Source organism: Mustelus asterias, chromosome 8 (genome assembly GCF_964213995.1).
Source record: "Mustelus asterias chromosome 8, sMusAst1.hap1.1, whole genome shotgun sequence".
Lineage (NCBI taxonomy): Eukaryota > Metazoa > Chordata > Chondrichthyes > Carcharhiniformes > Triakidae > Mustelus > Mustelus asterias.
In genome coordinates, this window is record NC_135808.1 from 75,222,674 (window position 1) to 75,238,406 (window position 15,733).

General features: G+C 39.8%; 1 protein-coding gene across 1 annotated transcript in view; it reads left to right on the forward strand.

The window, feature by feature from the left end:
* The window catches only part of slc30a7 (solute carrier family 30 member 7), a 68,493-nt gene that overhangs the window by 22,004 nt on the left and 30,756 nt on the right, over nt 1–15,733 (forward strand). Inside the window, exons 3-8 of the mRNA XM_078218236.1 lie at nt 1,054–1,167; nt 2,038–2,125; nt 5,079–5,205; nt 11,541–11,693; nt 14,101–14,157; nt 14,370–14,505. Of these exons, the coding sequence (XP_078074362.1) occupies nt 1,054–1,167; nt 2,038–2,125; nt 5,079–5,205; nt 11,541–11,693; nt 14,101–14,157; nt 14,370–14,505 (675 nt within the window). The remainder of the gene's footprint in view (nt 1–1,053; nt 1,168–2,037; nt 2,126–5,078; nt 5,206–11,540; nt 11,694–14,100; nt 14,158–14,369; nt 14,506–15,733) is intronic.

Genomic DNA, 15,733 nt, shown 5'->3' on the forward strand with positions numbered 1-15,733 from the left:
TCTTGCTGTCCCCTAGTTTAGCTTTCTTTTCCTTATGCCTATTTGATAAGTGAATAGTGACATGTCTCTACACTAAAGATTTACCTAGTTCCAGCAGCATGTATGGAGAGAACGCATTTAAACCAAGGGTGTAAGCCTGGTCTGTTGCGTGTTTCCAGCATCTGTTTATCTAAGTATTCTCCCTGGGGCTTTGATGCTCAGAAATTGTGTAGTCCTTTCAGAAGTTGGTGGGAGGGGTATGTTAGATTCATAGTTATTTGTGCTGTACTTTTTTTGATTATTCACCTTAATTTGCAAGATTTCATTCTTTCCCACATTTTCACCCGTGTTCTGAACCTCGGGACTAGCCTGAAGAAAGGGGTTTTCTCAGAGAGGAAATAACCCAGGGCCACCCCTTGCTTTGGAATGTTAGAAAAGATTTGAGAGTGGCTGTATGGATGAGAGGCTTCAGTTAGGTGGTTAAATTGGAGAAGTCGGGGTGCTGCTGCTTCGAGAATATCTTGATTGAGGTTTTCACAATCATGCAAAGTAGATGGAAACTGTTCCCGTTAGCAGATGGGTCAGGAAGAGGTGGACGCTGTTCGACAAAAGAACCAACTTCAATGTGTAGATAAACCTTTTTGTGCACCAAATAATGAGGGTCTGGAACACACTGCATGAGAGTATGGTGGAGGCTGTTTCAATCAGACTCTTAAAAAGAAATTGGATCATTACCTGAACAGAGGAAATGTGCAGGGCCAAGAGTAAAGGGTAGGGAAAGGACTGCTGAGTTGCTCTTGCGAAGAGCCAGCACAGGTGAGTCAGGTGGGACCAATTGGCCTCCTGTGCTGTAACCATTCAATGATATAACAGGAGTAGGCCACTCTGCGCTTTGAACCTGTTTCTTGAGACCCTGGCTGATCTGTACCACTTTCAAACAGTCTTGAATGAGGAAAGAAGCTCATAGTGCTCTAAAATATGACTGAGTTCCAGTGTAAGACTGAATTTAAATGTTATCAAATGAACTCTGAAGTTTTGTTGGAAATTAATCGACTTTTATCTGTTGTGCTTTAGTTTAGGTCTCATTTCAGACTCGTTCCACATGTTCTTTGACTGTACTGCTCTTCTGGCTGGACTCGCAGCATCTGTGATCTCCAGGTGGAGGTCAAACGATACCTTTTCCTATGGGTAAGAGTTGGAGGATATATTAATGTTTAATTAAATAGCAATGCACACATTCGGTCAAGCCTTCCTCATGTTTTCTCTCCAAATTATTGGCTTTTAGGATGGTCGCTGCACTGCTACCTGTTAACAGAATGAACCACAAATTAGCTCAAAGTTTGCTTTAATCTCTTGAATAAATTTTAAGATATTCCCTTGCATCTCTGAAAAGGCCAATCTGTTGATTTTTGTTTTCATTTGTCTAAAGTAAAACAGGAATTTGACATTTTCCTCCTCCTCATGTTTACCCTCTGGTCCTATCTTCACAGCCGAATGTTGTTGCTGCCTTGTCTTCTCAAATTATTTTTCATGGTTCTCTTTTTCCTCAAACACATACATGAGGTTTTCACCACCCAGATGCATGTCCAGAATTGTAGCTACCATTCTGGCAAATCTCCTCTGTGAGCACTTGAGTCAATCTGTTTTTAATTGAAGGCATTTGGGTTCTTTGGGCATCATAGGTAAGACAATGTGGCAGATTCTTTGCTTTTTGACATTTTGGGGTTTCAGCCTCTTGTGTTCTTATGCTGGTGCGATGCATCTAAGTTTGGGATCAAGACATAGTTAAATTCAGTAGATAAACTGGAAATGCGCTACAAGAAATTAAAACACAACTCGAGGTCAACATTACATTGCTATGATTGTGGCAGTGCAAACAATGTGTAGACAGCATGGAGAAGAATTACAAAATGGGGCGATTGGAGGAAAATGCATTATCACACTGATTATTTTTAGCAATGGTGTTTAGCAGTTTTGGAGAAAGCAGTTGATGCTTCTGGTCATGTGGGAGCAAAGTGTTATCCATTTCTTTCATCTGTATTTTTTTTCCTGTGGCAGATACGTGCGAGCTGAGGTTTTGGCTGGGTTTGTGAATGGACTATTTCTGATCTTCACAGCCTTTTTCATTTTCTCAGAAGGAATAGAGGTTAGTTGAAAGACATGGCTATACGTGAGCTGTAGGATTTTACTTTCAGCAAATTCCTCTCTGTTCTTGAAAGGATTACATTTATAGTCAAACCTGAATTGTAACTGAAGATTCTGCATGTCTGTTTGATTTGGGTGGTATCTGCAGCAGTTGCTTGGTGAATAGATCTTTGTCGGGACTTTCTAGATTTTAAAAATTAACGATTCTAGGTTTTAAAAATAATTTGGTGGTGACCATGTAATACAACCCCTGTCTTGGGAGTGGAATTTCAGCAATGTCACAGGCCAGTTCATACCTCATTGTACAAATTCAGTTCTACATCTTCAGAAATGATCTCCATTTTTCTTTACTCCCACCTTTCCCTCTTGCAAACATTACCTCTTTGCTTATAAGCATTTGATGCTCCCTGTGGTACCCCTCGGTTTGTTTTCTGACTTTAGGCAGCATGTGTGCGTGAGTTATTTGGTTGCAATAGCCATCACAGCCAAGTCTGATTCTGTATACACCCGTATGTTCAAATTATCAGTAGGAATTGCTCAATAAAAATCAGAAGCTGAAACCCCTGTCCACACCAACCCCCAACAAAGATCCTGAAGAGAATTGAATTCCTAGTCCTACCCAGTTGAGAGCAGCTAACTTCACAAACATCCGGAATCAACATGAGACCATCTAATCTATCACGGTCAACTGATTGTTGCCTTACCCAGTTGAGCATCTGTGTAGCCTGTATATTCTTTGTTCCTAAAAAAAACAAATGTCCCAAAGATGGATTACAGCTGTAGTTAGAATGCTTTATGAATTATGTTTGGGTCTACAATCATAATTGGGTCATTAGCGGAATAAATCATCAAGTATCTACAGGAATCTAGAACTTCTAGCACAGTAAGTTATATTTCATTGTACTGTCCATGTGCCAATGCTTTCTCTTCAACTAATATTATCTACTCTAACCTTACTCTCTGCATTTAGAAGTGATTTTATATATTTCCAATTTTTAATGAATATCATCCTTTTTTGTAGTCTCTTCCTCAGTTGCCACTTATGGCAAAGAATGACATTCAAATATTGAATGCTATAAACGTTTTCTTTTAGCCTCCTGTTTCTAACCTCTAGATTCCTTAGGCTAAGGGCTGATCCGCAGGTGAATCATTCTATGGAATATTGTCGCAGTTGCATTCGCAGCTTGCTCACTTGTGCTGTCTTTCTTTTTTGCAGTGAGGGACGTCAGTTAATTGACTGGATAAAGATCTCTATAGGATAAAAAAAGTAGCCCAGTTTAACTTATAATTCAACTGCATTTTTATCCTTCCATTATAATTTGTTTTTGGTGAAAATCACTCACTTGTAAACAAGAACAGAGATACTCTGATAAAAATGTTTGTTTAAAAAATATAAACCAATGAACCTTTGACATAATAAAACATCCCAAGGCACTTTGCAGGAGCATTGTAAAACACAGTTTGACATTGAGCCACTTAAGGCAATTTTAGGGCAGATGGTAGACATAGCCACTCTTAAGGAAACAGGTTGAGGAGGAGAAGGCCAGCTTGAAGAAATAAAAACAGGGTACACTTTCTTTTGGAGCAGTCCACCTCCTACAGAATGTAGAGAGGAAAGGATTGTTTCACTATCGGGGGAGAGATTACAATCAATCTGGACCCACCTCCAAAAGCATCAATGAATACCCACTCAGCCTATTCCTTCCCCTGTAACAACATGGGAGGTGCATACTAGTCATAAGTGCAGGTGGCCAAAAGTTTGGTCGACGAAGTAGGTTTTAAGGGGCATTAGAAAGGAAGAGTGGTTTAGAGAGCAAAAGACAACAATGCTTAGGACCAACGCAACAGTAATGAAGTTTGGCATTGTCAAGATGCTAGAATTAGATGAGTGCAGTTATCTTTGGGGAGAGGGTGTGTTTGTGGGACTGGAGGGGATTACCGAGATGGAGAGGAGGTGAGATCATAGAAGGATTTGAAAGCAAGGATGAAACGTTGTTTCACCTGAAGCTGGTGTAAATCAACAACCATGGTGTAATGGCTGAACAGAAGTTGACGTGGGTAAGAGCATGGGCAGCAGAATTTTGGATGACCTCCAGTTTATGAAGGGTGAAATGTGGGAGGCCACCAGCAGTGAATTGGAATAGTTAAGTCTAGATTTAACAAAGGCATGGATGAGACTTTTGGTAGCTGATGAACTGAGGCAAGGATGGAGTTGGACAATACTATGGAGGTTGAAATAAGTGGTCTTTGTGATGACAGGGATATCTGGTTGGAAGCTCATCTGAGTCGGATATGGCACCAAATTTGTGAACAGTCTGGTTCAGAGTAGGGAGCAGGGTGGAAAGAACAGAATTTGTGGCAGAGACCAAAAGCAGTGGTTTCAGCTTTCCCGATTATTAAATAGAGATAATTTCTCTCCTCCAGTAATGGATGTCAAACAAACAGAGGAGACAGTTTAAAGACAGTCAAAATGAGGTAGCCATCAGTGTAAATATAAACAGTAAAATAAAACATTGAACAATCTTTGCTAGAAAACACAACCACTTCATTCTGATGCAGAATTTATCTTGTATTTGTCGGTTGGTCTAAAAACAAAAAAAAAACCCACTTTTTTTCAAAAGTGAATAATAAAGGCCTTTATATATTTCCGACTGCAGTTGAATGGTATTATAATTGATTTGATAAATTATTGTCACGTGTATTAGTGCACAGTGAAAAGTATTGTTTCTTGCGTGCTATACAGACAAAGCATACCGTTCATAGAGAAGGAAAGAGTGCAGAATGTAATGTTACTAAGGTCATAGCTAAAAATTGAACCCTGTGGAGGAACATGTTCGAGATCTGACACTCTTAATATGGGATTGAACTTGTGCCCCCTCCCACCAGTCACTCTTCTAACTATAAGACTGTGTCAAGCTTTTGTCCTCTTTCAGCTCGGATTATTTTTCTTTCAGAGAGCCTTGGAACCCCCTGATGTACATCACGACCGGCTGCTCTCTATTTCTGTGCTTGGGTTTCTTGTGAATTTGGTTGGTATTTTTGTATTTAAGCACGGTGGCCATGGACATTCTCATGATGGTGGTAAGGAATAGTTCTGTTAACCAGCAGGCAGCCTGCAAGTAATCAAATTGTCAATTTATTTCAGTAGGTAAAGAAGTTAACATTGGAAAGAACATTTTTGAGAGACCCTAGTAAATGGAGTTACTTTCAGTCAGAAGTATTGAGTTATATTTAATATTTTAGAAACAACAATTTGTCAGTTCCGACTTGCACAAGTTCCTGTTTTTTCTCTTAATTTTTCCATCCTGTGCGCAGGCCTCCTTCCCTCCCATATCCATCTCCAACCAAATGGGAGCCTCCATTAAAAATGTGAAATCAGCAACTGAGATGTGCTGATCCTTGCTGGCTTATACTTATATTTCTATCAATGACTTTCCCTCTTTCATAAGTTCAGAAGTGGGGATGTTCACAAATGATTGCACAAAGTTCAACACCATTCACAGATGCTGAAGCAGTCTGTGTCCATATGCAGGAAGACCTGGACAATATTTAGGCTTGGGCTGATAAGTGACAAGTAACATTTGCGTGACTCATGCTAGACAATGACCGTCTCCAACAAGAAAGAATCTAATCATTGCCTCTTGACATTCAGTGGCATTGCCATCGCTGAATCCTCCTCTGTTCAACATCCTGGGATTACCATTGACCAGAAACTGATTGGATCAGTCAAAACTTGTGGGGCTACAAGAGCAGGTCAGAGGCTGGGAATTCTATGATGTGTAACTCACTACATGACTCCCCAAAGCTTATCCACCATCTACAAAGCTCAAGTCGGGAGCGTGTTGGAACACTCTCCATTTGCCTGTATGAGTGCAGCTCCAACAACAATGCAGAAGCTTGACATCATCTTGGACAGAGCAGTTGCTTGATTGGCATCTCATCCACCACCTTAAACATTCACCCCCTCCAACACCAATGCACAGTGACAGCAGTGTGTGTCATCTACAAGGTACACTGCAACAACCCACCGAAGTTCATTGGACCACACCTTCACAACCAGCAGCCTTTGCCATCTTGAAGGATAAAGGCAGCAGATGCATGAGAAGACCACCACTTGCAAGTTCCATTCCAAGCCCTACATTATCCCTTCTTGGAACTATATTGTGTTTCTTAACTATCTCTGGGTAAAAATCCTGGAGTTCCCTAACTGGGACTTCTGTAATTCAAGAAGGTGACTCACCACCTCCTTCTCAAGGGTAGTTAGGGATGAGAAATACATGTTGGTTTAGACAGCGGTGCCCACATCTCATGAGCAAATTTTAAAAAAGACAAGCACCAGACCAAGTGTCATTGTGTTATGAATCTCCCTTCACTTTGGCCTTTGTTTCTGTGGGAAAGTTGCTGACAAACATTTGGCTCCTTTTCCAGTGCATTGTGTCATCTCGCCAGAGAGTTTTCTAACATTGTAATGTATATGTGACAACTCAGTTACAGTGAGAATTGTAAAGTGGTATCAGATGAATTTTGCTGTGTAAACTATTGAAAGTAATCAGCAAGGGGTATCATCACCCAGAATTGTTAGCCTCCCTGCAAAATGTTAGTATTTCTCACAGAGAACATGATGTTGATAAGGTACCATTATTTACACTAAGACTTTAGGGCGTTAATTGGAATGTAATACTCTTTGGGCACGAGACAATGCAGAGGGATGGGGATGGTGGGACTAATGTATGAGGAGAGATTGATTTCGCCGGAGTTAGATGAATGAAGGGGAATCTCATAGAAACTTATAAAATTCTAGCAGGACTAGACAAGGTAGATGCAGAGAAGATATTCCTGATGGTGGGGGAGTCCAGAACCAGGGGGTCACAGTCTGAGGATTCAGGGTAGACCATTTAGGACACAGGTGAGGAGACATTTCTTCACTCAGAGTGGTGAGCCTGTGGAATTCATTACCACAGGAAGTAGTTGATGCCAAAACATTGAATGTATTCAAGAGGTGGCTGGATATAGCACTTGGGCGAATGGGATCAAAACTTACGAGGAAAAGCCATGATCGTAATAATGACAGAGCAGGCTCAAAGGGCCAAATGGCCTCCTCCTGCTCCTACCTTCTATGTTTCTATGAATGGGAGGGAGAACCTTTTTAATGCAGCAAGCGCTAATGAGCTGGAACTTATGCCTGTGGTAGGAGTAGAGATGATGTATGACTTCGAGAAGGAAATTGGACGGGCAGTTGAGGAACTTGTCGCTACAGCAATGGAGTGGGGACATGGGGGTGGCTGGATTACTCCATAGAGAGCCAGCATGGATTGGGTGGACCAAATGGTCTCTTTCTGTGTTGTAATGATTTTATAATTTTTTAACATTTCACGTGCTCGTGGACTGAGTTGTGTGTTTACTCATTGTGCTACTGGAAAGAGCCCCAAACTTAAACCTCAATATATATGATGTACAGGGAGACCCAGATCCCTCTATGTGGCAACATTCTGTAGTTTTTCTCCATTTAAATAATCTGTTTTTGTTCTTCCTGCCAAAGTGGACAACCTCTCATTTTCCAACATGCTCTTTCTGCCAAATATTTGTCCACGCATTTTTGTCCACTGCCTATACCCTTTTGCAGACTTGTATCTTTCTCACAACTTGCTTTCCTACCTATCTTTGTACTGACAGCAAATTTGGCTACAACAGTTGATCCCTTTATCCAAGCATTCATATAGATCATAAATAGGTGAATCCCCAGCACTGATCCCTGTGGCACTTCATGAGTTATAGTTTGCCAACCTGAAAATGACTACTCTCCTCTTCCTGTTAGCTATCCAAGCTGCCATCTATGCTAATGAACCTAATGGAGAGAAACGTTGGAATGCTTTGGTGCAAAAGGATCTGGGTATTCTCATGCATTAATCTCAAAGCTAGTATGCAGGTACAGCAGGGAATAAGGAAGGCAAATTGAATCTTGGCATTTATTGCTAAAGGAATAGAATATAAAAGTAGTGAAGTGTTGCTGCTACTGAACAAAGCATTAGCAAGACGAGTTAGAGTATTGTGTACAGTTTCATTCCCCTTACCAGAGGAGGGATGTAGTTGCGAGGTTCAAAGGAGGTTCACTAGATTGATTCCAGAGATAATGGTATTACAATGTCTTACGAGACATTGGGCAGTTTAGGTCTATACTCCATGGAGTTTGGAAGAATGAGAGACCATCTAATTGAGGTGTACAAGATGGTGAGGGAGATTGACAAAATAGACGTGGCGAGGATGGATATTTCCTCTTGTAAAACAATCTAAATCATAGTTTTAGAATAAGGGGTAGCAGATTTAAAACAGAGATGAGAAACTACGGGCCAGAATTTCACCATCTCATCCGCCTCAGAATTGGGGCAGGCGAGGCTCGCAGAATGGAATTCTCCGTTGGCCTCGGGTGAGATTTTACGAGTCTCACCCGAGCAAGGTTGTAAAATCCCGCCCTACTTCTCTCAAAGGATTGAGAGTCTATGGAATTCACCACCCCAGAGTACGGTGGATGCCAGGACTTTGATTACATTTAAAGAAGAGTTGGACAGGTTTTTAATTAGTAAGGGTTTGAAGGGCACTGGTGAACAGGCTGGAAAGTGGAGTTGAGGCCGAGATGAGAGCAACCATGATTGTATTAAATGGCGGAGCAGGCTCGAGGGGCTGAATTGCTTACTCCTGCTCTTGAGTTCTTATTCTTATCACTCCCAACTCCATGAACTTGTGCAGTAACCATTTATGTGGCATCTTATTGAATGCCTTTTGGAAATCCAAATTTACTCTTATCTAAATATACTTTATCCACTCTGTTTGTTACACCCTCAAAGAACATGATATCCCTTTCGCAAAACCATATTCACTCAGGGCGGCACAGTGGTTAGCACAGCTGCCTCACGGTGCCAGGGACCCAGGTTCGATTCCCACTTGGGTCACTGCCTGTGCGGAGTCTGCACATTCTCCCCGTGTCTCCGTGTGCTCCAGTTTCCTCCCACATTCCGAAAAACATACTGGTTAGGTACATTGTCCGTGCTAAATCCTCAGTGTACCTGAACAGGCAACTACAGATGTTCACAGTAACTTCATTGCAGCGTTAATGTAAGCCTACTTGTGACACTAATAAACTTTTAAAAAGATTGTTTTATGATTTTCAAAATGTCTTGCTTCTGCCTTCTTAATAATGGATATACTAACAGACCAATAGTTTCTTGTTGTCTGTCTCCTTCCTCTCTTGAATAGAGGTATTATATTTGCAGTTTTCAAATCCACTGGGATCTTTCCAGAATTTAGGGAATTTTGGAAGATTACAACCAATGCATCCGCTACCTAGCCTTTCAGATCATAGGATACAGGGGACTTGTCAGCTATTAGTCCTATTAATCTTCCCTGTATATTTTCTCTCGTGATAATGAACAAGGTGATACGGTGGCATAGTGGTTAGCACTGCTGCTTCAAATCCAGGGTCCCGGGTTCAATTCTAGTCTTGGGTGACTGTGTGAAGTTTGCATGTTCTCCGCGTCTACATGGGTTTTCTCTAGGTAGTCTGATTTCCTCCCACGCTCCAAAGATGTGCGGGTTAGGGTAATTGCCCATGCTGAATTGCCCCTTAGTGTCAGGGGGATTAGGGTAAATACATGGGGTTATGGGGATAGGGCCTGGGTGGGATTGTTGTTGGTACAGACTCTGAACCAAATGGTCTCCTTCTGCACTGTAGAGATTCTATGATTTTAAGTTCCTTATCTCCCTTTTGCCCCTTGATTTTCTGCTATTCTCAGGATACATTTTGTGTTTTCAACTGTGAAGACAGATGCAAAATGCTTATTCTGTGCCTCTGCCATTTCCTTTTTTCCCATTATAATTCCCCAGTTTCACACTCTTACGGTTCCAACACTCATTTTAGCTACTCTTCCTATTTATATACTTGTAGAAGCTTTTACTGCCTTTTTTTATACTTCTTGCTACTTTTCTCTTGTACTCTAATTTTTCCCTTTTTTTTTAAGTCATCTTTTGCTGGCTTCTAAAATTTTCCCAATCTTCTAGCCTGCCACTAATCATGTCTTTTCTTTCAATTTGATACAGCCCTTAACTTTCTTAGTTAGCCATGACTGATGCTTCCTCCTGCATATAGTCTTACTGTCTCCTTGTATATCCGTCACTGCTTTTCTACCATCTACCTTTAATTTATTTTCCTAATCTACTTTAGCCAATTCTGTCTTCGTACCCTTGTAATTGTCTTTATTGTACTAATTTACTACTTTAGTTCCACAAACTGAAATTCTATCATGTTTTGATCACTCTTACCCAGAGGATTCTTTACTATGAAGTCATTAATTAATCTTGTCTTGTTACACATTGCCAGGTCTATAATAATCTGTTCCTGCTTGGTTCCAGAATGTTTTGTTCTAAGAAACTGTCCCAAATATATTTTTTATGAACTCGTCCTCCAGATGGCTTTTGCCAATTTGATTCATCCAAATTATGAAGATTACAATTGCCCACAATCGTTCTAGTACCTTTCTTACAAGCCCTCACTATTTTGTAATTTATATTCTGATCTACTATGTAGTTACTGTTTTGTGACTGCCTCCTGAAACAAAATGTTCTTCCCTGATCCATTACAGTATCCAAATCTCAGACTTCAGTTCATGAACTCAGAGCCAGGGTTCCTCAAGCTTTGGCCACATGCTGCAGATGTGATTGCTGTATATCATACTGGTATCCACAGGTTCCCAAGTACTGCAACCACAACACATCGCCTGCCCTTCCTTCCATTTTTATTGTTCATTTGACTAACTAGGTTTCAAGTTTAGAAATACCACTCAACAATTATTTGTATTTATTAAGGAGTTGAACTAGTTAAGCTACAAATGTAATAAATACTCAGTGCCAGTTTAAACGATTGCCCCTTTTTGGAAGAAAACCCTTAAAACTCAGTCAACCACCTGCTTACCTGATTGATTTCCTCTGAGTTTCAACTCTCGGGTCTAGCTGCCTCCGGCTCCCGCTCTTGGACCACTCCTTTTGTTTTGTAAAACAGTTCCTTCTCCCTCACTTAAAAAATTCCCAGAATTAAGCTGTCTGCCTGGCTACAGTCAGTCAAGCTGCACCTTCACGCTGCTTACTTTGTATGTCTGCAAAACCTCTTGTATTTATACTAGCTGAAATTCCAGAGACCGGAGTCAGGCCCGTGATGCAGGCATTCAACATACCACTATTATTTAAGCAGATCTGGTAAAGTGACTCCCCGTGCTAGTTTTTTTTCCAGTTTTATGTTGCTGTGTACGATTTCCATGCATAGCGGGGTTTAGATGTCAAATGATTTTCTACATTTGAATGCAAGTTTGATACCAGATTCAATCGTGTAGTTTTTAACAAGCTTCAATCTGTTTTGTTTGTTGCACTAGGTCACGACCATAGTCACTCGCTCTTCAATGGAGGAATTCCTGGACTGAATCACGGGCACAGTCATGGAGAGCATGGGCACAGTCATGGACACAGATCTTCACATAGCCATGATCATGGGCATGGACATTCCCATTCTCAGGAGCACTGCCATGGTGAGTTATCCAATGCCAGATTTCTACGCATCTACTGTTGCATTTGGATGAATACTTTACTGCCAATAAAGCAAACAGTGCTTATTTTCTGTCCTTGGATTTATCCCTGGTTATGTATCCCACTAAGTTCATCATCATTATTATGCAATGTCTTGAGTCAAAGTGAATTCAATTTTATGTGTCAAGTATCAAATGATTGGTGTTTATGAAGCACAGTTAAGGAAATAATTGATTTTGTGTTTACTCTTGTGGGCTGTAACTAATTCTGAAATCCTGACCAGGTCACAGAGCAGGAAAACATGACATTTGATCCAACCCTCTACACAAGCAAATAGTTCCAATCACATTTGCCTGACTTGTTCCCATACCCTGAAAACCCTTTTCCTTCCTCCACCTTTTCAGATAATGCTGAATGTTGACAATTTCTGTCTCAACTAACACACCTGGAAGTGAAGCTCATAGCCCCACAACTCTCAGAAGAAATCTTCTGTTCTAAACGTTTCTCACTTTTAAACTTGTTCCTATGCCCCCTTGATCTTGACCTTTCAACTACTGAGACCAATGGTCTATCTGTCTCATCCTTCCAGCATTTTAAACACACCTATTACATCACTGCTTAATATGCATTGTTCGAATGAAAAAGAGTATATTTTTTAAACTTTTCTTTCCATTTCGTCATTTGAATCAGTATCCTAATAAATCTGTCCTGTATTGTATTGTTTAAGCCTTGCTATAATATGGAGCCTATATTGTACACTCCACACTGTGATCTTACGGTTTTATATGAACTTATCATTAGCTCTTGGCTTTTATACTGCATACCTATTTAGAGCGAACCTAAGATTGAAGTTTCTTTTAACAGTCCTATCAAACAGAAGTGCTGCTTTTAATGATCTGTGAACATGTAGAACCAATTCTCTCTAGGCTAGAATGAAATTGTGATCTAAAGCAATGCATGATCTTAGTTTAGTAATCGTATTACAATATGAAGACATGTTGTAGAGTGACTTAGTATAAGTGTAATCTTAAGAACTACCTAAAGGCCCAGTGGATAAATACTCCACCTCATTATGTGATACGGAGTCTCTCAGATCCTGCAGACTTCTGGGTTGATCTCTGGGAACTGATTTCATCCAGGGAGGCTGTTTCCGCTCATAGTGCAACTTGCCACAATCTGGAGATGGTCAAATTGGCTCAGATTCTTGTTCCTGATTGATGTTTGGTGAATGTATGAAATGTGACAGTCTAGGAAGGAGGAGGGTAAAATCTAGATGGTTCTCTGATATTGACTGCCTAGCTATACATAAGCAGTACCATTTGGGCGAAATTATGGAAGGTTGGTGATCCACACAAAATCATATGTCAGCACAACTTATTCAGTCAAGAACCAGAAGGGGACAAAATTGTATTTTAATTATTATAACAGAATAGCTACAGCATAGATGGAAGCCATTTGGGCCTGTCAAGTCTATGCTGATCCTTAGAAGGCACAATTCAACTAGTGCCACACTCCTGCCTTTTCCCTACACCCCTGCAGATATTTCCTTTTGAGACAATGGTCTAATTCCATTTTGAAAGTCTGAATTGACACTGCCTCCTCCACACTTTCAGGCATTGCATTCCAGATCCTAACCACACTGTTTTGGAAAATCTTGTATTGGAAAAGTTAAATTTAGTTTGCAGCTGGTTATTTGAAGCATATTTCCAACTATTTTATGATTTTGCAAATGTTTAAAGATTAGATCATTCTGGTTCTGTTATTCTAAGGGAAACATATGTGAATGAAACATGTAGTTCTTGGTGTTTTCCAGGGTTGAACATAGGGGAAAAACCTGTCTATTTATATATGTTTGTGAACCACTTTCATAACTCAATCTGGTTCTTAATCTTCCTGTTGGTGGCGCTGTGCTTATTTGGAAAGCTGATAGATTGCAGTTTACATAAAGCTTTAAATCCAGTTAACACCTGCAGTGTTCTTTAAGGTAACAACTAAGCGCAAATGTAGCTCCAGGACCACATTTAACAATTGTAGCTTAAAGCATGCTTTCCCTTTTCACTATTCTAAGTTTAGTTTTCTTACTCCATCTGTGTGACCAGTTTGTGCACATGCTGATATCCATAGAGTCATTATGGCATAAAAGGAAGTCACTCAACCCTTTGTTTCCATTTATTGATTTCAAATCACCATTTTAGTAATTGTTTCACAAAATAATTACTGAAGAAATCATTAGCTGTTCTTACAAAACCAATGATGAAGCTAAAAAATGGACATCAAGATTTGTATGCCACCAAATGTCCTTGGACATCTCCTGGAACACTCAATTATGTAACCGCCCTGAAATTAACTCTCTTTTATCAATACATATATTGTCGTTTTATAACTATCAGTACTATTATTTCTGTACAGATGATCACCAGTGTGATACACTACAAGCAAAAGGATCCAACAAACAGATTTTAGAAGGTTTGTGACTATATGATTTTGCAATAACATTGCCACAAACTATTTAAGCTGAATTTCTTTATTAGAAAAATTTATAAGCAATCTAAGTCTTTTTTATAACTTTGTTCCAGAAATGTAGGAGGCAGTCAATAATATTTACATATGTGTATATATAAAAAATCAACAATGGTGTTGCTTGAAAGCATAAATAACTCCCCTTTTTTTCATTATAGGAGTTTTTCTGCATATTGTAGCAGACACACTTGGCAGTATAGGAGTAATAATATCTGCCCTTCTGATGCAGAACTATGGCCTTATGATAGCAGATCCTATCTGCTCTATGTTGATTTCTTTCCTTATAGGAATAAGGTGAGTAACTTGGTTTTTCTGTTCTTCTAGCTTGTTGGATGCTCTTATGAGAGTTATTGCAGGACAGTGTAAAATCAAGTTGTGACTAAGAGACTGCAGACAAACGTTTACTTTATGACAAGTTCACTCTAAGTATGCTTGAAGTCAATATCTCGGGATCGATGGCTGGTGATGCTATGTGATTACTACTTTGCTGGCACCATGACCTGCTTTTCAGCATTGGATGAAAGGTACTTGGACTTTGTTGTCCTTTGCCCTCCAGAATAACACCCAACCTCCCTCTTCCCTCACAAATCTCATCTAGTTACTTGCCCTCCAGAGCTTGCTTTTCAACTTGCTCCTGCCCTCCACACCAATCCCTATTCCCATCCATCCATTTGCTCTTTTGACTTTACCCTTCTACCAATTAGCCTTTTCCTAATTTATTTATAAAGTTGTACAAAAAAACCTTTGGAAAGTAAATTGTTGCTGAAAGTCAGTGAACAACTGGAAGGGCAGAGGTAGCAGTAGGGAGGAGTATTAATTTGCTTGTTCCTGCTGCTTCATTGATCTTGCGTGATTTTGCTGTGTGAGTTCTATTATTTGTAATTATTTGTTTAATATCACTTACTTTTGTCAGTAACTGAAATTTCTAACAACAAATAAGATATTAAATATCATATATTTCACAATAAGATTTAACTCAACTATGTTTTTCTTATTTTCTGGAAAACCGAATTACCTCTACTCCCACTCCACAGATTGTCTAGTCATCCATTAATTTGCATTTTCTGGTACTTTGTTTTATAATTTCTTCACTCCTTGCTTCTTTCATTGTAAAACCTTGAGCTTTCATCAGACCCACTCTACCTTCAGGCTTTGTACCAATTTTCTTACCATCAGCTTCCATGCCTCTCCCCAATCCAAAATATGTTGATTTGCCAGCCACCAGCTTTGACCTATTTTAAGTAACAAAGTATTTTCAGCTTTTATACAATATGTTAACTTTCTGCAAACACAGAAGGCCTTCAAAGCTGTTCTCAGCTTGAGAAAAGATAACACAATGAGAATATAGTTAAGGATCTAAAGGAGACCAAATATAGTTGGAGTTAAATTCTATCTTTGCCCTCTTAACTGTAACCCTGCTCTACTCTTTTGTAAATAATTCTTGTTTCAGTGCTTTCCAGATTTAGAGATTCCCCAGAGCTACTCCAAATACACACAACATCCCCTTGCAGTACTGCCAAAT